The 22,308-nt window shown below is 53.6% G+C and overlaps 7 protein-coding genes across 7 annotated transcripts; 5 read left to right on the top strand and 2 right to left on the bottom strand.

Annotated features, from left to right (window-relative positions):
* Positions 1–501: 501 nt before the first annotated feature.
* On the top strand, positions 502–1,848 carry W97_02952 (guanine nucleotide-binding protein alpha-3 subunit; the record flags this gene model as incomplete). The annotated part of the gene is made up of 6 exons (XM_007780851.1): positions 502–637; positions 695–1,040; positions 1,093–1,221; positions 1,276–1,405; positions 1,460–1,698; positions 1,749–1,848. 6 exons carry the CDS (start codon positions 502–504, stop codon positions 1,846–1,848), a joined length of 1,080 nt encoding a protein of 359 aa, XP_007779041.1.
* Positions 1,849–3,255: 1,407 nt separating this feature from the next.
* W97_02951 (uncharacterized protein) lies at positions 3,256–5,091 on the top strand (the record flags this gene model as incomplete). The annotated part of the gene is made up of 4 exons (XM_007780850.1): positions 3,256–3,591; positions 3,659–3,978; positions 4,030–4,579; positions 4,651–5,091. 4 exons carry the CDS (start codon positions 3,256–3,258, stop codon positions 5,089–5,091), a joined length of 1,647 nt encoding a protein of 548 aa, XP_007779040.1.
* A 2,258-nt stretch (positions 5,092–7,349) lies between these two features.
* On the top strand, positions 7,350–8,375 carry W97_02950 (uncharacterized protein; the record flags this gene model as incomplete). Its single annotated transcript, XM_007780849.1, has 5 exons — positions 7,350–7,379; positions 7,435–7,575; positions 7,643–7,714; positions 7,825–7,969; positions 8,122–8,375. The coding sequence occupies 5 exons, from the start codon at positions 7,350–7,352 to the stop codon at positions 8,373–8,375; spliced, it is 642 nt and encodes a 213-aa protein (XP_007779039.1).
* A 4,530-nt stretch (positions 8,376–12,905) lies between these two features.
* W97_02949 (uncharacterized protein) lies at positions 12,906–13,357 on the bottom strand (the record flags this gene model as incomplete). The annotated part of the gene is made up of 3 exons (XM_007780848.1): positions 12,906–12,954; positions 13,011–13,193; positions 13,266–13,357. 3 exons carry the CDS (start codon positions 13,355–13,357, stop codon positions 12,906–12,908), a joined length of 324 nt encoding a protein of 107 aa, XP_007779038.1.
* A 256-nt stretch (positions 13,358–13,613) lies between these two features.
* Positions 13,614–14,834, top strand: W97_02948 (uncharacterized protein; the record flags this gene model as incomplete). The annotated part of the gene is made up of 1 exon (XM_007780847.1): positions 13,614–14,834. One exon carries the CDS (start codon positions 13,614–13,616, stop codon positions 14,832–14,834), a length of 1,221 nt encoding a protein of 406 aa, XP_007779037.1.
* A 1,551-nt stretch (positions 14,835–16,385) lies between these two features.
* W97_02947 (uncharacterized protein) lies at positions 16,386–18,847 on the bottom strand (the record flags this gene model as incomplete). Its single annotated transcript, XM_007780846.1, has 3 exons — positions 16,386–17,526; positions 17,575–18,442; positions 18,796–18,847. The coding sequence occupies 3 exons, from the start codon at positions 18,845–18,847 to the stop codon at positions 16,386–16,388; spliced, it is 2,061 nt and encodes a 686-aa protein (XP_007779036.1).
* Positions 18,848–20,205: 1,358 nt separating this feature from the next.
* Positions 20,206–22,265, top strand: W97_02946 (uncharacterized protein; the record flags this gene model as incomplete). The annotated part of the gene is made up of 4 exons (XM_007780845.1): positions 20,206–20,404; positions 20,459–20,543; positions 20,601–20,818; positions 20,869–22,265. 4 exons carry the CDS (start codon positions 20,206–20,208, stop codon positions 22,263–22,265), a joined length of 1,899 nt encoding a protein of 632 aa, XP_007779035.1.
* Positions 22,266–22,308: the final 43 nt, after the last annotated feature.

Below are 22,308 nucleotides of genomic sequence, written 5' to 3'. Positions count from 1 at the left end.
ACATCCTCTGTGACGTGCATCCGGGCCTCCACACTGTCGCAAGGCAGCTTGCTGCGCACAGACTCCCCTCGCGCGAGACGGCAGGGCACTACTGCACATCACTGGCGAGGGCAGTCCACGGCGGACTCGATCACCATCTCTGCTCTCCGAGTCTCAAGCACAAGCTGTCGCTGCTGGAGGAGGCTCTCCTCCGTACACTCACGACTGGATACCAGAGCCCGCGTTGCTTTGTCGAGCTCGGCGCTCCATCCGCGCATCTTGGACGACATCATAGCTCCCGCCTGCCTTCGGCCAACACCGAGAATCCACCCACCGCATCTAACCGCCAGCATTGAGCGCTTCGAAGCTCTGTATCAGCTCAAGAGCATCGTACTCCACATCGAGCAGAGTCCGACGAGAGCGACATCGCGTCGCGATCCACTGGCGCTAGCCACCTCGCCCTACACCGCCAAGACACAACCTCCGCCTCCGCTGCGGTAATCGCAGCGCTCTCAAGTCAACATGGGCGTATGCATGAGCTCCACCGGCGGCGGCGAGAACAATGGAGAGGAGAGCAAGAAGCGGAGCCAACAGATTGACAAGAAACTGGAGGAGGATTCGCGGCGCCTACGGAGGGAATGCAAGATCCTACTCTTGGGTGGGCAGGCACAACACCACAACCAACCCGGTATGCATTGCTAATCGTATCGCTCAGGTTCCGGCGAGAGTGGCAAATCCACCATCGTGAAGCAAATGAAGATTATACACCAGAACGGCTACTCAGCGGAAGAACTCGCCATGTACCGGCTGACGGTATACAAGAACGTCATCGACTGTGCAAAGTCACTCATCGGAGCCATGAGGCAGTTCGACATCGAGCCAGAGATTGAGGGCAATGGCGCATACTGCGACTATCTCATGGAGTACACCGTGGACCCCGATCCAGAAAAGACGTTGGAGCCGAAGGTTGGCCAGGCTGTTACTTCCTTATGGAAAGACCCTTGCGTGCAGAAAGTGTTGGAGCACTCAAGCGAGTTCTATCTCATGGACTCGGCACCATAGTAGGGATTGCCCGCATCTGCAATTGCGCGACACGGTGCTGACAATCTCAAGCTTCTTTGATGAAGTAGGGCGAATATGTGCGCCTGACTACACTCCCAACGAAGCAGACGTCCTTCGAGCGCGTACAAAGACGACAGGTATCTATGAGACTCGCTTCACAATGGGCCAACTCAGCATACAGTCAGTGTCAATCCAACCGAACAACCCGTCCCCAGTACTAATTTGCCGTCACAGTATGTTTGACGTCGGCGGTCAAAGAAGTGAGAGAAAGAAGTGGATTCACTGCTTCGAAAACGTGACTTCGATCATCTTCTGCGTCGCCTTGAGCGAGTATGACCAAGTTCTGCTTGAAGAGAGTAGCCAGGTATTTCCTCCAAGCTGTGGCTCTCCGAAGCCAAGGACTGACCGTAACAACTAGAACCGCATGATGGAGAGTCTGGTACTCTTCGACTCAGTCGTTAATTCCAGATGGTTCATGCGTACCAGCATTATCCTGTTTCTAAATAAAGTCGATCTGTTCAAGCAGAAACTTGCGAGGTCTCCTCTAGGGAACTACTTCCCCGACTATTCCGGAGGCAACGATGTCAACCGAGCGGCGAAGTACCTGCTTTGGAGGTTCAATCAAGTGAACCGAGCTCACTTAAACTTATACCCTCAGTAAGCGCATTTTCTATTGCAGCAGTTTCCGGCGCTAATCACGTGATTAGCCTTACTCAAGCCACCGACACGTCGAACATTCGCCTCGTCTTTGCCGCTGTCAAGGAGACCATTCTGCAGAACGCGCTGAAAGACTCGGGGATCTTGTGATTCTTGCTTCTCTATTACTCTTCCGGCTTCCTGTTCTCCCGCGTTTGATACCAACCACCACCACGCCAACCACAGAAACATCACGACAACATCTCTCTTTACTAGTACCACATCGTCATCGGTAGGGATTCGTACATTCTCCACGCGAGCATCGGAGTACGGTGTACATACGGCATGTGGCTGGCAGCGGAGTTGCTCGCCAGGATCGATTTGCTATCCTTTTTTTCCCCTTGCGAAAAGTCGTTTCACACTCCTAAACCCAGCGGTCCTCCCGATCACTTATTTTTAAGTGGACGCAGGGCTGTCCCCATACCTCAGGCGGACTGTAAGCTACGAGTCTCTCCTTTGTAGTGCGATTTTCACTTCCGAAGATTCATCGGCGGTACGGCCGGCCTCGCCTGCCTTGCTTTGTTCTGTTTTCGCTCCCTTTGGCTTGTCTCGATTCCTGTTTAGCTGGAAGGAGGGGCTGTGATGACGGATGGAATGTTCTTTGGCGTTTCGTTGAGCCCTGTTTTCGTGTATGGATCTCAGCGCAAGGATTAGTTGGGAGCGGCTGCGGAGCGGCCACCTGGAGAGAATGGTGCTTTAGGCATACATTTGTTGGATAGGCGGGCATGCAGTGTTGCCTGTTGTTCGTGCGAATTCAAGCTTGTTGCTCTAGAGAATCGTTCCGAGTGCATATGAATGCGAATAGTTTTCTAGTGATGGCGCGCCAAAGCGCTTCTTGTCGGTTACAGATTCACTCGCAACGGCGTCGCGGGCGAAGGCACAATACTGTATTGTCCTTCTGACTACTAACTTCTGTGACGTGGAGCTGGAACCGAGCTGGAGTTTTGATCCAATATCGATGTTGATTCTGTACGGGTTTGTCTTACCAACTTTGACGCTAGATTTCTTGAATTTGGATTCCATGCTCCGGAGACCTGGGATGGTGAATGCAGGAAAGAATCGAACTGCTTCGTTCTCTTAACCCAGCTTGGTCTCAGAATTACGTTCTGAGATGTTGTGTCGAAGGGATGCCCCAGGCCCTTCCACCAAGATAGCCGTTGGAGGCCGACAAGCATTGGAGATCAGGGGGGCTTCAGCTTCATCCCGGAGGGTCACACAGCTCCGACGGGCAACTCTACCCTCCTCCCTGCACACCATCACGCGCTCACCCTTCGACCGAATCTGTTTGCAATCGACGCTCAGTCCAACACCGCATTCTTTCCCGGCCTTGCACGCACGACACCCGGCAGCTGCCGCTGCACGCTTCCACTTCCGATCCTGCCTCCCTTGCTTGTGCATCAGTCCCCATGGCGGCAAACAATATGAACAACCTCACTACCCTGATCAAACGGTGTGTCTGAAACGGCTTTTCTGTACAACCTACGCCACAACACCGAGGCTCTTCAAGAGCTGGGAACAATGGCTGATCCATTCACCCACCGACTGTCGAAGAGTGTTCAAGTGCCGGATAACCTGCTGACGAAGCTGGTACATAGGCTGGAAGCTGCCACATCGCGCCTGGAGGACATCGCTTCATCCACAGATCAGCCCAATGGCGCCGGCCATAAGAGCTCTCCATCCTCCAGCCAGCCTCAGATACCTGCTGCAGCTACGGCTCCCACCGCCGCCATCAAAGCCTCAAAGTCATCCACTCCATCGGTACCGTCCATCGCGGCCTTCGATGACCTAATAGATGGAGAGCTGGGACAATGGCTAGAAATGAGCAAACAGATTGGTGGTGTCGTTGCTGAGCAGGTGGGTGCATGAAGCTGGAGCCGTAGAAGCACTGGAAAGGGCTTAAAGGCTAATACAAGAGCATCAGGCATCAGCAGTATCACAGGCGTTCACCGCTGAAAAGCAGTTCCTTACGGTTGCCACTAAAGCACGGAAGCCTGGAATGGAGACCCCAATGTTCATGAGCTTGCTTGAAGATCTACAATCGGCAATCATGAAGGCTGAGAGCATTCGCGGTCCTACGTCGTCGCGAGACCCTGCCTACAGAGACCATCTGGCGATGGTAGCAGGTGGTTTAGAAGCGCTTGGTTGGGTAACTGTGGACGGTAAACCCGCCGAGCTGGTTGCGGAGCTCTTTGGAGGCGCGCAGCTGTACGGCAATAAGGTGCTGAAGGAGTATAAGGAGAAGTAAGCAACTCGTGACGCCACTGTTCGCTCCGTGCTAAAGAGACGTGACAGAGACCAAACACACGTCGAATGGGTCCAATCCTTTTACAAGCTCTTCAAAGCGCTCATCGCATACATCAAGGAACACCACCCCAAGGGTGTGACATGGAACAGCGCCGGCATCGACGCCGCACAAGCCCTCCGCGAAGTCAAGTCCGGCGACTCATCCACCACCAACGGTTCTCCCGCATCTCCACCACCTGCAGGCGGCGCCCCGCCTCCACCGCCACCGCCTCTCCCTACCTTCGACAATGCGGGCGGTCCTCCCCCGCCTCCTCCGCCTGCGACAAGTAGAAAGGCAGCTCCGGACATGGGTGCGGTCTTCGATGACCTGAACCGGGGCGAGGCGGTGACATCAGGCCTGAAGAAGGTGGACGCGAGCCAGATGACACACAAAAACCCATCCCTGCGCGCGCAGGCGCCCGTACCGCCGCAGAGAAGTGACAGCTCGAGCAGCACTGGACGCGGCAAGAGTCCGACGCCACCCACCAAGCCGAAGCCGGAGAGCATGCGGACGAAGAAGCCGTCGCGGAAAGAGCTGGACGGGAACAAGTGGATAATCGTACGTTCCACTACACCTCAGTCTCCATCGCTACAACTACGCAAACATCCGCTGACGTATCGCCCAAACAGGAAAACTTCGACAGCCCCGAAGGCGCCATCGAGATCGAAGCCGAAATAAGCCACTCGATCCTGATCTCACGCTGCAAAAACACCACCCTCCGCATAACAGGCAAGTTCAACGCCCTCTCCCTTGACAACTCAGCCCGTACTTCTATCATCGTCGACTCCCTCGTCTCCTCCATCGATGTCATCAAGTGCCCCAACTTCGCCGTCCAGGTACTCGGCACGCTGCCCACCTTGATGCTGGACCAGGTCGACGGCGCGACGGTGTATCTCAGCAAAGACAGCCTGGGGACCGAGATCTTTACGAGCAAGTGCACAAGTGTTAACATCAATTTGCCGCCGCTGGATGGGGGGGAGGATTATACGGAACATGCGGTGCCGGAGCAGATTAGGAGCTATGTGAAGGATGGGACGTTGGTGAGTGAGATTGTGGAGCATGCGGGTTGAGACATGTGGGGGGGCGTGCTTGATGGTTTTGAGTGTGCACGAGAGGTAGATGGGATTGTATATCACTGGGTTTGTGGCATAGATGGGGCGTTTGACCAAGGATAGGGAGAACCATTGGATTCACTTCTGTCTTCGATTGGAAAGAGCACGAATTCTGCTGTGATGCCACGTCCAACCTCTCGGCTGCGGCTTACCTGCATCAAGCGCAGGGCGACTTCGCTGCCTTAGTGCGTGTTGTCCTCAAAATCTGTCATTCATTAGGATTTCATGCGATGTTGACGGTTGGTATACAGGAAGCTACTGCGCTCCGCTTGACACTTTTGTGGCAGTGGCGCTCGTCTCCCCTGGGCCCAGAATCGAACGGCAAGCCTACCTCGTCGCATCCCCGGTGCCGTCTGAAGGCACCGCTGTGGCAGGAGAGCACCTTCCTCTCTTCTGAAGCACTGCCTCCCAGGACTGCTTGGCGTCCACAAGGTATTTATCCCGCATCCTTTGCTCTCCGTCTTCTTCTTCCTTCAATCTCATATCCGAACTCTTCTTCACTCTTTCAGCCTCCCCTCCAACACACGAAATCATCACAAGTTGTCCTTGATACTTCTTTCCCTGTCTTCGGCCTCCTCCTCTTACTACTGTACGGCTGAGACTGTCTATCTTTTCTACCCTCGAACTCAGCACGCAAACCCATCGTGAAGCTTTCCACGAAGCCTCTTCTTGTCTCTCTCTCTCTTCCTTCCTTTTGTGACAGGGGCCTTACCACCGACTTCCAGCGCAACATACCACCACCACAGCATCCGGCTTCCTCAAAGCCCCCGTTCACGCCCACTCGCGTAGGAGGAGCTCTCTCCAGCTTCCCGCCTTCCTCTATCCGTTACCTTTGTGGGCCTCTCTCAGCCATCAAAGGATACCACTACCAGCAAGATATCAGCACCATCACGACGACTACGACGATGCCTTCCAAGACACTGATCGTACGTGCTGAACTCGGCTGTTACGTATCAAACATGATCCTCTCCAGCACATGCGAAGAACATCCATTATCCAAGGGATGCAGTTGGGCTACCAAGCCCAAGACAGACGGGACCGAGCAGCAGCAGCAGCACGAGATCTTTTCCGTGGACACATCTAGTCAGGACTCCTCCGCGCAGTCTGGGATACCTTTCGGATACACAGATCGCCCGAGCCGATCTTGGTACTACATGGTGAGTATCTTCATCATCATCTCTTGATTGCAGGGGATCCTGATTGTAATGCTGTTGCAGTACATCCCGCCACCACCATCATCACCGCCGTCACCATCCCCACATATGGAGGAGACTTTCCGATCCGCGGACCGGACCATCTTCAGATACCTGGACATGGACATCTCGTCTGTCGTACAGACTGTCCTTTTGGGGTCTTCCTCTACGCTGAGGGGAGACTCGTTTTGGGAGCTTCGCCCTGGAAGTGTACAACAAGATCGAACAAGCACGCGAAAACCTGGCGTGCAAGCTTCTAGACATTGGGCTCAGGAGAAAGGGTCTTCAAGATGGATTGCATGAGTTCCATTTCCAAGGCCACTTCCACTATAAGGATCTCAGCCCGTTAGGCCCTTTGGAGCTCCTTGTGCGGATAAACATGCCGAGGACAGGCGATCTGCAGATCTTCCAGATGGACTGTCGATATGCACAATGTTGGTGCACTATCCGCAAACCACCAGGGGATCGATGGCGCCTAGTGACAAGCAAGAGATGACGAAGACCAGCACCGTCCGCGTACTGAGCGAGTACGACGCGGACATCCGCCCGTAGACGGCCTTCGGCTTCTCGGAGTCGAAGAAATGGCTTATCCTCTACGTGATCTTCGTGGTCCAAATCCATGAACTTTAACGCGAGTGTATACGGCATGGCTGTTGATGGCATGGTAGATGAGTACGGAATCACCCACTAAAAAGCGCGTTGCGGATAGATGGTGTTTCTAATCGCCTACGCTTTCGGGTGCGAGCTCTGGACCCCCTAGTCAGAAGAGAAGGGCAGATGGATCGTCCTTCAGCTCAGTCTGTTCTTTGTCAACATCTGGCAAATCCCAACGCAACTATCACGCAATACATTGGCAAGAACTGCAAGATTGCAGAATTAGGACGGAGTTCACCTTCCTCAAGACTAGCATTGAGGCCAACACCACCTCGCTCGACACCCTCAACACTTCCCTCAACTCTGCCAACACCTCGCTCACTACCACTCGACCCCCCTGGCCCCCCGGCGCCTTGACCGGCTGCCAGGATGCACGTCTCTATGCTCCTCATGCCTCAGGTTAGTACAGACGAGTCTTTCATATCGAGGAGATGTGTACTGACTCTATATATAGGAAGAAAAGAGCGTCCTCAAGCACACAACTACCGCCCGCGACACCACCATCGCCATGCAGGCCATCACGATCGAGCGCCTGGAAGGGAAACTTGCCGCCGCTAACAACGGTTCCCGAGCTACGATTTGGATCGGGAGTCTAGTCTGTCCCCGCCGACCCTCCTCCCCAGGGCCGCAAGCGATCTATCGTCACTGACAAAACCCGATAGCTCCCCGCCCTTCTCTGCTTCCCTCTTACAACTCACCAGAGAAACTTCGTGAACAGTGGAAGAAACTTTTTGGTAAGCACGCCCAGTCTCCCAGCTTAGCTACACCAGACTCTGGTAATGGTTCTAGCTCGCTTACCTGCTTGAAAGCTAACCGCCATGATAGCACCTCAGTCACCGATCAGGAAAATACAATCATCACCCTGCAAGAAGAAATCACCGGCCTAAAAGCCGCAATCGACCAAGTCAAGTCGCAAAGCGACAAGCACCAGCCGAAACGGACCCGCGCGCCCGAATGTGTCGCCGCCTCCGCCTTGAGTACGAAGGTCGGTAAGAATGCTCGAAAGAAGAAGCAGGGAAGCCGTGCGTCCAAGCCAGGCCCAGAGCATCTACGATCCTGTCCTCAGCCTCAGCGTGCGGCACAAGTACCATTACCATATCAGCTTGACTCAGCTGCTAACGGTTGCGCTGCAGATTGGCAGCTGTCAAGTCCTATCGCGCCGTTTCTCCCGAGAAGAAATCCAAAAAGCGTACATCGGCTCTCGAAGCGATGGCCAACTTCAACCAGTTCAATGCGATACTGCAACATGCCGTGGACGCCGCCCCAGATGAGGGTAAATACCTGGGCGGCTTCATTTGCCACGGACTTCATGGAGGTGGGCTTGTTGAAGGCGGAACAAAAGCGTCGCGAGAAGCGGAAACAGATTATATTTTTCTGTTCTCCTTGGTGTCCTAGTCTCTACCTCCGCCTTGGGCGTGCCTCGTGGAAGGAAGGAATGGTGTTGTTCGAGGGACGGATTAGTGAGTGAGATTGTGGAGCATGGGGTGCACGTCGAACGGTTGTAGAGCGTCAATCATTTCCTGCGTATTCTGATAGTCTCGGGTTACTATCGCTTGCGCAAGCTACGTATTTGTGAGATGATGTGTGGAGCGGCTAGATGACAGAGTGGTGGCGAGTGAAACGAGAGAGCGGTTGATGAAACTGCCGAATTGTGGGCGATTTGAACGGCAAGATTGACTTTGTGTCTTGCTGCAGTTATGAAGAATTCGTAAATTTAAGAACGCGTCTAAGGGAATGCGCTTCTTACTTGTGCAGGTTGAGATATGCACGTAGAGCTTGGACTCTGCAGTGACTTGTCAGTGAAATTGCTCATACTTTATTTAGCACTGAGTATGAAAGATTATGCTCCTTGAACATTGCCAAAAGTCGCACTTCGATGCAGTAGCATCCACCAGCGATAAGGCGAGGCTCAGGCGAAATCGCAATTCGTTGACGTGGAGACTCCTGGTTAGTGATACAGCAATCTGTCCTCACCGTTGTTGGACGTCGCGGCTCACGACCCACGACCATAGTGATCTCCAGCTCTCGAGAAACCCGTGAAGGACTATTGATTAAAGATTTGAGATAGATAGCAATCGCTTTCAAAGGTCGGCACCGAGTCTGCACCTCGACGCAGTGGTGATATCTGTACGCGGTGATAGACAGGACAGGCCATTTGCGGGGCGAAAACAAGATAAATTCGCAAAAAAGAGATGGGGATACTATCAGTTCAGCGATGCGGAGGCCAGTTTCAGCCGTTACGCAGACGCGTCGACTCACAGCCGACAGATTCAAAGAACTCGGTCGTCGTGAAATCGCTGAAGAACAATGAGTTTGGACCGTTTGAACTATTCCGCTGATCAACATTACACCGAATGTAGTTGTAACCGCTACACTCGTTGTAGGTGCTCCATCCACTCACAGACCGCAGATAGTAGCATCCAGCACCACACAGCCGAGCGCCCTACAAGAGGTCAGCGAAGCCACCAACCTTGTCCGCTACATCGCACCGAAAACCATCGTCGGCCCATTGAGGTATTCGATGTCTTCCCAGATGCACCAAGACAAATCCAACCTGATTCTCATGTTCTCCTTCCCACAAGCAACTAGTTCCGTTTCCTGTGATTCCATGAAAGCTCTAATATCAACCGCTAGAAGAATCCGCCATCATATACTGCTCATCGTAGACCCCAGGATTGTAAAGTTGAACGAACCATTCCGGATCACAAGGGTCCGCAAACATCTTCAGACGCCAATCCCTGGACTCTCTTACGCACATTAAGAATATTTCGTCGAAGCCGTTGACGGGGATCGGTCGCCGCCGAATAAATGTCAACTCCGTTCTGCAGTGCTTAGTCCGGCACCTCCTTGTAAGACCGCAATCGTGGCCACAGAAGTGGCCCCTAAGACCCCAGCCTCGGAAATGACAGCTGTCAAGTGCACCAGGCCGAGACCCACGAAACACGTGAAGATCGGCCTCGGTTTCATACTTAAGTGGGTACACAGTACAACACGGTGACGGTTCAAACGCAATGCAACTATGAGCTCAGTAAGACTGAATGGCTGTGCGGATGGGACGGTCAGAAACGGTATTCCCTGTACAGCCAGCGGATAAGCGTACAGAGCAAGCTCCGTATGACCTAAACTTTCGGGGAAACTGCGAAGACTGAATTGAGGACAGTCCGCACGTTCGCACTAGGGACCCCGGCGATTGTTCTCTCTCCACTGCCGAAGCACTTGAAAGATCCATCCTAAATGATGGCATAGCCGGAAAGTCCCTGTCCAGCCGAAACATCTTCGGTTCTCTCGTTCCTCCTTAAGTTGCTGAGGAGAGAACATGTCGACTGGGTGGTCTTTCTTGCAAGCGCTGCACATGACCTGATCTTGTAGCTTCCTGTCTCTTTCAAGAGCGCAACCTTTGGCAAAGCGGTCCTTTTTGAGATATTCCTGGAATCGGTGTGCTTGGTCCGGATCTAAGTTTTTGGGATGATGAGAGTCTCACGGAATCGCAACGAGGCTGCGCGAAGCGATAAAAGGTCGCTCTCCGGGAGAAATTCCGCGAGGGCCAGTAGAAGCTCCGCTGGGGATCTATACAAGCTACTGCTAGAGCTGTTCTGTTGATCTAACAACCGACGTTTATATGCCTATCACGACGGAAGCTATCCTCCAGGAACACTGGGATCTTGTGGAAGTCTACGGACTAGCTTTCATGGTTGCCAGAACGGGTTTTACTAAGTCTAACGACTAGCCTTCATAGTTATAAGGACGGGTCTTCCGAACAAGCCGGTGAGGGAGCCAGCGAATCCAGTCGTTGAACTTTTTACCCAAAGCTGAGTGTGAAGGGTCGGTTGGGGACTTAGCAATGTCCGTTGGAATCTCAGCAACTACCACAGAAGTCTCAGCAACATTTGCGGGAGACTTTTCGAGCGTCCGACGCGCGTTCTCGAATGACCGACGCATTGCAGTGCCTCAAAACACCTTTAGTTTGCTGAAGGCATGGAACTAGCGCGTGGAGTCCGAGGTCAATAACAATGGTCACCAAGGCTTTGGATTCGGGAAACAGACTACGGTGTGGTGTTCGAGGAATCTGGGCTGAGAAAAGTAATTGGACTATTAAGAGAAGATGTACGATGTGGAAAGGATGAGACTGTTATAAGAGAAGAGAGATATAGAGAATTGGGCGAACCAAGGCACTCATCCTATTCGCCCATGGCGTAGACCTTGGTGAAGTACCTTATGCCCCTCATTCACGGAAAGCACGGCACAATTCCTTCGCAGATGCGGACAAAATTCAATGTTGCGACGTTTCCCAGTGCCAGTGAAGACAAAGTGCGCTGGGTGGCCGCAGTCAGTGAATCCATGGCTGATGTGAGGTGCAAGATCAAAGGTGGTCCAATCACGTGCCACAACGCTAAGCTCATGGACGCTCATTCTTGGGTACTGCTTACAAGTAGTCCCACTGAGGCTGTACTCGAGGCGGACTCAGTAGTTAGGCAGACTTTTTTTCATGGGCGAGAATGGATGGACACGATAACGACACGATTGACTTCTGTACGTTGGGAATGTTCATCATCGGTACGTATTTCTTTCCGTCTTGCAATTTATACTCGATGTAAATCGCGAGCCGCCTCAACTGGAGATGGTTGGCTTGGGCACAGCAAGATCTTCAAGATGAGACACCAACATACACTAGATGAAATTCACTTCAAGCCTCCAGCAGCCCCAGCGATAGATGTTCTAGGTGGTGCTGGATCGTATTCAGCGATCGGCGCACGTATACTATCCCCACCGCCTCTATCACGAGCTGTGGGGTGGATAGTTGATTGTGGCTCTGATTTCCCACCCGAACTGCGCCAACTGATCGCCAGCTGGGAAACGAGCTGCTTACTCCGGGAGACACCCGAAAGACTCACCACCAGGGGCTGGAATGGCTACGGTGAAGATCAACATAGAGGCAAGAAAGTCACCTTGTCGGACCAAGAGTTGCCTCGTCTGATAGCCACTAGCGTTCAGATACACGACGCCGAAGCTACGGCTTGACCATGACGCTCTGAATCCGAGGCTACTGCAATCAAAGTCATTCCACCTCATCTGTTCACCAAAGCGGTGCATTGAGCTCGTCACAAACATCATGCATCGGCGTAAAGCGCTGAAGCAGACCGGTCGACCTCTCTTCATCTGGGAGCCGGTTCCAGATCTTTGCACGCCAGCTGAATACGACAATTGCATCGAGGCCTTGAAGTACGTTGACGTCGTTTCGCCCAATCATTCCGAGCTTGGTGGCTTCTTTGGTCACGGAACGGGACTTTCTCCGCGCTTAGTCGAGGAATGTAGTGCAATGTGGTTGTCCGCTGGAATCGGTCCGCAGCGGAACGGTTATGTCGTTGTAAGATGCGGCAAGGACGGCTGCTACGTGGCGGGCAGCGATCTCGCAAAAGGAAGATGGATACCTGCGTACCACCAGTCAGCTGACGCAGTCGTGGATCCTACCGGTGGTGGCAACGGGTTCTTGGGAGGCCTGGCTGTAGGGTTAGTGAGATGCAGAGGATCTGTCATAGAAGCAGCAATCTGGGGTTCCGTAGCTGCGAGCTTTTGTATTGAGCAAGTGGGAATGCCAAAGCTAGAAAATCACCCGAACGGAGAGACATGGAATGGTGTTCGGGTTCAGGAACGACTTGAGGGATTTAGACAAAGGCTGGAATGATCACGCATTTGGGGCGGACTATGTTGCGTCTCCGTAATACAGCGGGTGGTTTGTGCTTGCCTCAATCTGGCCGCTGGAGGCTTCATCTAGCTTGGACGTGAGTCTAGAAGATACCGATTTTCGAGAGCAGAGAGCTTCCACATTCCAATGAATGAAAGCGCCTTCGTGATGATTGCGATAAAGCTTGAAACTATATCATTACAAGGATTCGAAGGCAATTGCGCTTGTTCGTGATGCGTGCTCTATAATCCCTTCTGCGCCCGCTCGTGCTCGATGATTTGCCGGCTCCAGCTGCCATCGCTCGTCAGCAATGCGACATAGGTATAGTATGGTGCACAATAGCGTACTTTCGACTTGGGAAGAACCTGTCCGGCTCCGGAAACCTTGTCCGCACCTCTCTCTCCGCGCTAACGCTCCATGCAATTGCTGTTATGCCTATGATGACTGCTCCCATAACCGCGGTGTTTGCCTTCCAGTTCGCGGGTTGTGAATACCAGCCGCCTGCCGGTGACCAGATGTGCTTGGGGTATCTGCAATTGGTCCCGGATTAGCTCGCTGTAGCTCCATACTGGGTGGAGAGCTATGGGTATGATGCGCCGTACGGTATCTTTCCTCCGCTCTGGTGCGTCGCGGCCGCGGCGCCCTTCTTCAGATCACCCTTCATGGTGTCTGGCTCGAAGTTCTTGTGATCCATCTTGGGCGAGGATCGAGCTGTTCTGCTGCGGAGGTCCTGAGGCTCGAGGTCCCGTTGCTGTTGCGGGTAGAGTAGTCGTCGATGGGTATACAATACCGCTTACTCATCTCAATACCGCGCGGCTAAGCCCTGAACGCGACGACTCGGGATCATTGAATGGAAATTTTGGAGCAGCCAGGAGACAGCACCTCATCCAACTCGCCGCCCACGCCCGATTTCCTTGTTGCCGGAGGAGGGAGCTTCATCTTACACACCTATGAAGCGGGCACGAATAGAAAGATGGGGGAGCCAATTGCTGCAGTCGCGGCCGCAGGGCACACGACCGCAGTGTCTATACCAGCAGCCTCAGCACCCACAGCCTCATAACCACCGCCCGCAGTGGCATTGGCAGGCAGTCAGAGCCCAGTCCACCACCTCCACTCCACTATCATCACCGTCTCGCCGACCACCGCCAGCCTCCCACGCTCCACGCATCCCCCGCGAGTCTCTCCCATCACCACCACTCTCCGCCGCCCGCTCATCAGCCAAACTCTCCGCCCTCCACGCGCGACTATCCCTACCCTCCCGACTCCCTCTCGAGACCCTCGCACGCGCCCTCATCGATCCCTCCGCAGACCCAAACCCTGACCTCAACAACGCCTCCCTAGCACTTCTCGGCCAAGACCTCCTGGGCTACTACACCGCCGAGCACCTCCTTGCGCACTATCCGCGCCTGCCACAGACGGTCCTCTACGCCGCGCAGTACGCATATGTCGGCGGCAAAACGCTCGCGGCCGTAACGAGGGAATGGGGCGTCGAGGCTGCGGCTGAGCCGGGCGGGGAGGTCGATCCGGGATTGCTGCAGTTTAAGAGGGTCAAGCCTGGGACGGACATCTCTGGCGCTGCTGCTGGCGAGACGATAGGGCCGGATGGGGTTAATAGGAGCCAGTGGCGGCTTGGCATGGGCATGCGCAACGTCTCGGGCGACGAGTTTGGCGACATCAACGCGTCAGGGCTGGATGCAGCCGCTGGTGTCACGTTAGAGGACGCGAGCAAGACGTTCGTGCGGGCGCTCGTCGGCGCGGTATACTTGCACTGCGGCCAGCTGTCTACGAAACGGTTCTACGCGAGTCACTTTTTGAGCCGGCAGTTGGACCTCTCGACCCTCTTCGCTTTCAGAACGCCAACGCGTGATTTGTCAAGACTGTGTGCAAGAGAAGGATTCGAGGCCCCTGTGGCGCGGCTGCTGAGCGAGACGGGACGGCTGTCGCGGCATCCGGTGTTCGTGGTGGGTGTGTATTCTGGTCCGGACAAGCTGGGCGAGGGCGCGGGAGCTAGTCTTGACGAGGCGAGGACGAGAGCCGCGGCTGCGGCGCTTAAGAGTTGGTATCTTTACTCGCCGGAGGAGGTGACTGTGCCCAGCGAGGCAGAGGGCAAGGGGGATCAGGGGAAGAGATGGGTGCCGTGTATGGTTGACTGTGGGGAGGTGATTGCATAGACATCCAGGTCTGTTTCTGTTGATGGGAAAGAGGTGAAAGCTGTGGATATTTATTGAAGGGTGGCGCGGAATCGGAAGCATTGCATGGTGTCGGCAACTTCGCTCATGTTTTAGTACAAGGACTTAGCCATTCTGTCCTGTAGGGCAAGGCTCTGTCTATTACCTCTGAGATCGGCTCACGAGGTCTCGAGGAAGGGTCTGTATCATAAGCGCTTGGTCGGCTGTACTTGTACATTCGGCATCAGGCCCGGTTGGCGGAGTACAGAAGTGTATATTTCGAACCAAATACTCAATCAAATCTCCTCCGTCTACTGGCGATGAGTCGCTGCTCTCTCCGTTCAGAGCCATGTTGCGTGTGGATTCGGTCTTTCAAACTATCACGCTGCACCGCAAGGCAAGGTCGACGCCCCCTGGCTTCACTCTCATGCTAGCGGACAGGCTTAATCCCATCGTCGGAGTACTGTGTGTCTACTGCTTCTAAGTAGCTGCTCAACAATATGTTTCTGTAACATGGCACTGACTTGATTCTGCTAAAGCGTTGCGGTATCCACATGCGGCAAAACTAACTTCACTCAATTTTGTTGCATTAGCTTTGTATACTGTCAAACTGACCTTTTCTTTCAGCTGAGTAGCTGCAACCAAATCATTGCCTAGAAGTTCAAACAAGGCTACCTAGGTAGCTCGGAGTGAACTTCCTCAGCTTTTGCATCAGCCGTGCATTCCAGGCAGCAGCGTCCTACAGGACACTTTTCGAATCCCACTTGGAGATTCTCTTTGCTTTAAGGGTATCTCTCTTGTTCTTGAGGTGGGACCGCAGGATGGGCTGGTACCAGTTGTATTTGGGTGACGCTGTTCGCTATCACTCTCATGAAACGTAGTAAGACACAAACAGGTGATGCGTTTAGATACATGAACCCTCCTTTGTCCGTTTCACGCCTATTATACTCGCGGCGAAGCTGAACAGGTTCTCAAGAGTCCAGACTTCAGGACCATGAAGGGCAAGATCTGTAGAAAAGAGCCACGCCAGACCAGAGGGCGATCCGAAAAGTACGTTGTCGCACTGAAGGTGGAGAACGCACAAGCGCAGTTTAGAGATCAAAGACATCTCAAGTAGACAATGCACTAACGGGCTGCAATGCTGAACATATTGTCATCTCTATCGTATGCAACCAGTATCGCTACTCTATAATCGACAAGACGATGAGTCCAGCTTAATCGCGAACCTGGTGTTGAGCAAGCTAGACCGTAGATGCGGCAACGAGCTTTTCGGGTCGCCCTTGGACCGTCAGCCAAAGCTCGTTATACCAAGATGATTCGGACTTCAATAAATACCCGTCTGGTAGAGCGGAACGCAGGCAGTGCCGTGACACTGTTACACCGTCATCGCGTATTCGAAGTAATTCATATGGCGCGTAGAATACAATAAGGTCCCCTCGACAGAACAGCAAGCGGAACCCTCTCCTCCAAAACAAGAACGCAAGTCTATGTGGTATCACTACACTCAATCTGATCCAAACAACCGCACCAGCAGAACTCTATCGCACAGCACGCCTAGCTGAAATGATCCCCATGATCACCCGAGCCCTTCCTGCCAACAGGAATTCCCCTTCTGATTTTCCACTGCCGCTTCAGTGCCTTCCGCTCCCGCTCCTTGTCAAGCCGCTTGGCTTTCTTCCGCTCGTAGACGGCTCGCACGACCCGTCTGGTCTGCTCCTTGCCTTCCTCGAAGTTGGCTTTGGCTAGCGCAACGACCTTGTCGACCTGCTCAGGCGTGTAAACAAAATTCCACGTCGACATAAAGTCAGATTTCCGCGGATCCACGCCCTCGACCTTCGGATTGGGTAGGAAAGGGAAATATATGACAGCGATCCCGGCATCCTTGTGCGTCAGCTCCCAGTCCTCCTCGACCAGCTTCGACGGCGGCGGTTCCTCCTCGCTGATCCGCTCCTCGGTGGTGCCGATCCAGACGTTGCAGAAGCTGAGGTCGCCGCTGCCCGTTGTGTGCGAGTTGTCGCACTCTTGTGGGTCTTTCTGTGCTTTGGCGAGCCGGGCTGTGGCGTCCTCCTCGGTGCTGGCTTGCGCGGCATCGAGCTCTTTGACGACTTGCTCTTCGGGTGAGCCCTTTGCGGGCCAGCCGCAGCCAATTGGCCAGCCTTTAATGCCGCGTTGGCGGGCGTAGCCGTCGGCTACTCGTAGCCAATTGTCGGTCTTGACGTCCGCGGAGGCGTCGAATGCGATGAGAATGTCGACGTTTCTGCCCGGCCGCAGGAGGGGGTAGATCGGGAGGTTGTTGCTCATTCCGGCATCCATCAGCTTGAGGGTCGGCTCCTTGAAGATGCTCGCGGGTACGGTATCAGGAAGCTGTTCGCGCATGCCCAGCGCATAATTTGGAATAGTGGCAGGATCAATCGGATGCACTTTAATCATGTCCTCGTCCCGTTCGGTAAGCAGCTGGTCGAGGCCGGTGAAGCCCACGAGGCTGCGAACAGCGGGCTGGACTTCTTTGTAGTAGTGGGACAGGGTGGCACAGAAGGCACTGCCCCATATGCCCAGTATGACCGGTAGGCGCATCTCCGGAAGAGCTAGACCATTCTCTCGCCAGACCGTGCGGCCGTTGTCAAACTTTCGTCCCATGGCCCATGTGGGAATGCCAGCTCCTAGCTCTTCGCACCAGAACTCGTACGGCGTGGCTCTATTGTGCTTTAGTATATTGTTGTGCGGAAGACCGACGGAAGCTTACTCGAACCACTGGAACCAAGCCTCCTTTCTCGCCTTCTTCTCTGCTTCTATTGCGCCCTTAACATCTTGCTGCTCCTCGATTGGAATCTCGTGGCGCACTGATGTGTAGATTGGTAGTGGTTTAGAACCAGTGTCGATGAATCTTCTCTGGTTTGAGATCTTCAGATCACGATCGTCAAGGGCCAGTTCCCCTTTGGGGACTAGTAGTCTTGCCGCTAGAAGAAGACCGTAGGCGTCGACCAAACCGAAATCTGCATCCGGTACTCCTTTGTACTTCTCTAGGATGCCAGTAAGGAGGTACTTGTTAGTAGGCGCACTCGCTAGGAGAGGTGCCCACCCAGGCGGATAAGCGATATGGACTCCAAGCCTGTTCTTGAGGTGTCTAATGAGCCTTGCATGACACTGCCCTGCTAGTGTTGTGTAGTACAGTGCCTGAAGCCAGCAGCTACCGCTGACGCCTGCAGTGTATGTGATGCAATCAAACAAGCCGTCTTGATGCGCCGAAAGATAGGAGGACGAGCCCGCTACCAAAGCCCGCAGACCGCCGCCTGAGCCACACATCGCAATGATTGGTAAATCATCAGGATGTATATCTGCTTCCGGTATGTCGAGATATTTTGCTAGCCCGCGCCTGGTATAGGCGGCTCTGTGGCGTAGGAAGGACTTTTCTTCCAAGCATAGATCGTCTGACACCCGCACGTTGGCTTCCCACATGATCTCGGGGTTGATCTCAGGATCGTGCGCCTCCTGCCAGATTTCCTCGGCGAGTGAACCTGGAGCCCCAGAGAGCTCGTTCTGTAGCTTCTTGAGGAAGCCAGGTAGGACTTTTGCCCAATCCGGGAGGATGTAGTCAGTGATCTTGTCCCCGACTGAGGACCATTCGACGTCAGCTACGCTGGTGACCGGAGCTAGGAGACTTGTCCATCGTGTGGTACCCTGATACACAGATTATTTATTAGCCTTCGAAGTTAACCGCGTACCGTATTCTGTGTCCGTTGGAAGGTGACTACCTGATAATCTTCAGAGACGTAGTTTGATGGTTTCTGTGAGATGATGCTCGAGATAGGTTTACGCGCCTACGTATAGTACTAACGGGTGACTTTTCGATCTCCCGTCGCGAGCACCCACGGAGAACCTTGAAGCCGCCATCATGAGTCTAAGATAGAGCCACGGCTTGCTCCAAATACTGGCTTGCGGAACAGTACGACCCGCTATCCCATACTCGAGATGTTCGAGGGTGACGAGACAAACTCTGAAGATCGGGCAACAGACATTGATACAGAATGAAATGGTAAAAATACCTCGGATGTGGTCACTTCACCAGCAACGCGAGTCTGAGATGGTGGATCCTGTTTGCCTGATGCATCGTCTCTTGCGCCCTTGCCATGCGCCTGGCGCTCACGGATTACTCGAGCATCACTACCCCAATTCGATCGCTTGACTGAGCTGCCATCATCTAGTCGCTCGACCGAAAGCCACTCTGTAGGGTCTACAGCGTATTGAGAACAGGCAAAATACCCCGTTGCTAGGGTAAAGGCTCCTGTTAATGTAGCCGCAGGAACAAACCCCCTTTTACTGCTACGCAAGCGACTAAGTGGAGAGAAACTTTAACTCCGTCAGTAACGCCCAGTTTGATAACGTGATGGGGAAGACGGACGATCGAATTGGTTGAGAGCGCCACCATAACAGTTTTCCGCTGCTGCCAAGCCGCGCATTTGGCCTGCGGTTCATGGTGAGGGTGGACGGACGTGCGCACGGCACCCAAAAAGAAGTTATCGGTGTAGAGCAATGCGAGCCATTCGAGACAAGCGAACGGATAGAGGAACGAAAGTTTTCGTGTTTTCTAACCCATGACGGAGGCAGATCCACGGGACATGCTGTTCCCAGTTTTGGCACAATGCCATGAAGTCACACGCGAGGTTTCGGTCGGGCCCTCCCGTTCGGCGTTTCAGCCCGCTGTCCCGCTGCAGATGTGCCTGGCTAAGCTCGCTGTGAGCAAAATAAGTCGCGCTGCCAAATCCATCGTGTTTTACTGATTCCATACTCCGTAATGCCTTACCGTATTAGCAAATAGAGCTTCCCAGGATCTAGTAGAGCTACTATTGGAAAAGTCTATCATCCTCAGAATTGCATGTGCGTACTGGCACAATCAAAACTGTGCTGTTTTGGCACTCAATATTCATGCATCTAACCGTGAAAGTCGCCTGTCGAGCTATAGTGGCTGCAATCGTGGTTTTATGATGTTGACGAAGAGTGCTTTTCTAGCGATGTACATGTGCAGATGTATCATGAGCTCAGAGCGATTGAGACACCGTGAGGAGTTCCTGATTGCGGGAGGTGGCTGTAAAATAGCAAGCGGTAGATGAAGTGACTGGTTTGGTAGCGGGTAATATTTCCGTCACTCCACGTAGGGCTGACAGCTCCGCCGTCAAAGCCTCAAGCTCCCCCCGGTCCAACACCCGAACGAGCGACCATTAACCCGTCAAGGTCCTAGTCTTAATCCGCGCTCCGCTTCCTTCCACGACATACTATGCGCCTCTCTTCTCAGCCTCCTAGAAGAGACTGAGCCAACCCTTATTATTGTCTCGAGAGGCCATCAGCCCGCCTGCCTACGGTCGCTCCCTCGCCCAGCATGGTTGCGCCGCGCAAAGCAGCGTACGCGGAAGAGAGCGCGGAGGTGGAGGTCCTCCTCGCGAACATGGAGAAACTCAAGGGCTTAACAAAAAAGATACAAGGCTCGCTGAACCGCCTGGAAATGAGCGGGAAGAGCGTCCAGGATGCCATAGGACCCATATACGGGAACACGCAACGACTCCAGACGACCAACTCTAGTACGTGCCACAGCTTTTGCAAGGCCATAGTCTATGAATAACGGGCGTTTGCAGATGTCGACCGGATCATCGAGGCCATCGACCGAATACGAGAGCCGCTGGATCAGAGGAACCGCGAAGAGCGTATAATCAGGGCAGGGTCAGTAATGCGCGGCGCTATAACAACTTCAGGGAGCATGGCTGATTCGTCGTATAGACCGAGGAAGGTCGGGATGGCGGAGTTTATTGCATCCCTGGATCGCACCACCGACGCCTTGCGAGGCCTAAGGCACTCGAATCTGCGCTCCAACCAGCAAGCAATATCCGAACTCAACACGCTTCTCAAGATGGGCACAAAACAACTGGAGGATGTGTTTCGTGAGATCCTGAGCGAGGGCGCACATCCGGTCGAACCGCTCCACTACATCACCAAGCGTGCGTATACCAGATCTTGCCCACGGCCTCCCCGCTAATTTGGGATGTAGAACTGCCGTTCCCTGGGCTGCCTCAAGAAAGCGCGTCGCAGCTCAAGCTTATCAATACACACGTTTCCGCTTCTGTTGCGCAGATCTCACAAGCGGACTTCCGCGAGACGCCGACAGCAAGAACTTACGCTGAGATACGCGGTGACTACATTACTACGACTTTACGAAACCTAGCCGCAGCGTCAATGTCGACCGCTAAGAAGACAACGGCTGACGCAATATACCGACGGGGCACTAACGGTGTCGGAACCTATGCTCAAGGAATGGAAGGCCTCTATGTCACCGAGTATGAGAACGTCCGCGCAGTGTTCACTCAGGACGAATGGAGCCGCGTATTTAAAGCCACCTGTCAAGGTTCCTTGAACGAATTCTCGCGGACGCTGCGAGAGCTCAACACCTTCATCCAGCACAACCTCATGACAGACTGCTTCCTTGCATACGAAATCATCGAAATCGTCTCTACACTATCACTGCGCCTAGAGGGTGGGATCGGTGAACTCAAGCGTCCCATCGCTGACTCGCTGAAGCCGATCCGCGAGACCGCAATGACATCGCTCGTGAAGCTTCTAGAGGACACAAGAACCCGTGTTCAGTCACTGGTAGCCTTACCAATGGATGGCTCGCCGATACCTGCGACAAATGAGGTCATGACACGATTGCAGACAATGACTTCGTATCTTCCATCTCTTTCGTCAATCTTGACATCGCTCGGTGACGGAGGTTGGTCGATCACGTCTGCCTCAACATCCTCGACCTCGATTCCGACGATAAAGTCCTTCGAGGTCGGCGCCGACGGCAGAAAACTCTTTGCGCACTACGCATCAGATACACTAAATACTCTCCTGCAAAATATCGACGCAAAGTCTCGGATGCTACACAAGACGAAGCCTCTTCAGGGCGTATTCATAGCCAACAACGTGGCTGTGATCAACCGGATGATTCGCAACTCAGACCTACAGCCTCTGCTGGCAGGTTGGACCGGTAAAGTTGATGAGTATCAGAAGAAGAGCACCGACATGTACATGGACGCCTGGCAAGAAACGTCAAAATATCTACTGGACGTGCAGTACACCAACCGAGGTGCGCGTCCTCCCTCCGGCACGACAGGAAGTGTAGATTCCGCTGCCTTGATCAAGAGCCTGGGCTCAAAAGACAAGGACGCCATCAAGGAGAAATTCCGCAACTTCAACGCTAGCTTCGAGGACCTGGTTGCTAAGCATAAGAGCTACAGGATGGAGAAGGAAGTCAAGGCGCAACTCATGCGCGATGTGCAGGCATTCATGGAGCCGCTCTATGGTCGCTTCTGGGATAGGTATCATGAGATTGATAAGGGGAAGGGTAAGTACGTCAAATATACCAAAGACCAGTTCGTGGCAACACTTGCAGGTCTCGCATGACACGCTTCGTGTCGGTCGAGTAGTTTTCTGTTTTGGATATACC

Source organism: Coniosporium apollinis, assembly GCF_000281105.1.
Source record: "Coniosporium apollinis CBS 100218 chromosome Unknown supercont1.11, whole genome shotgun sequence".
Lineage (NCBI taxonomy): Eukaryota > Fungi > Ascomycota > Dothideomycetes > Coniosporium > Coniosporium apollinis.
This window is presented reverse-complemented; position numbering and strand designations above follow the sequence as displayed.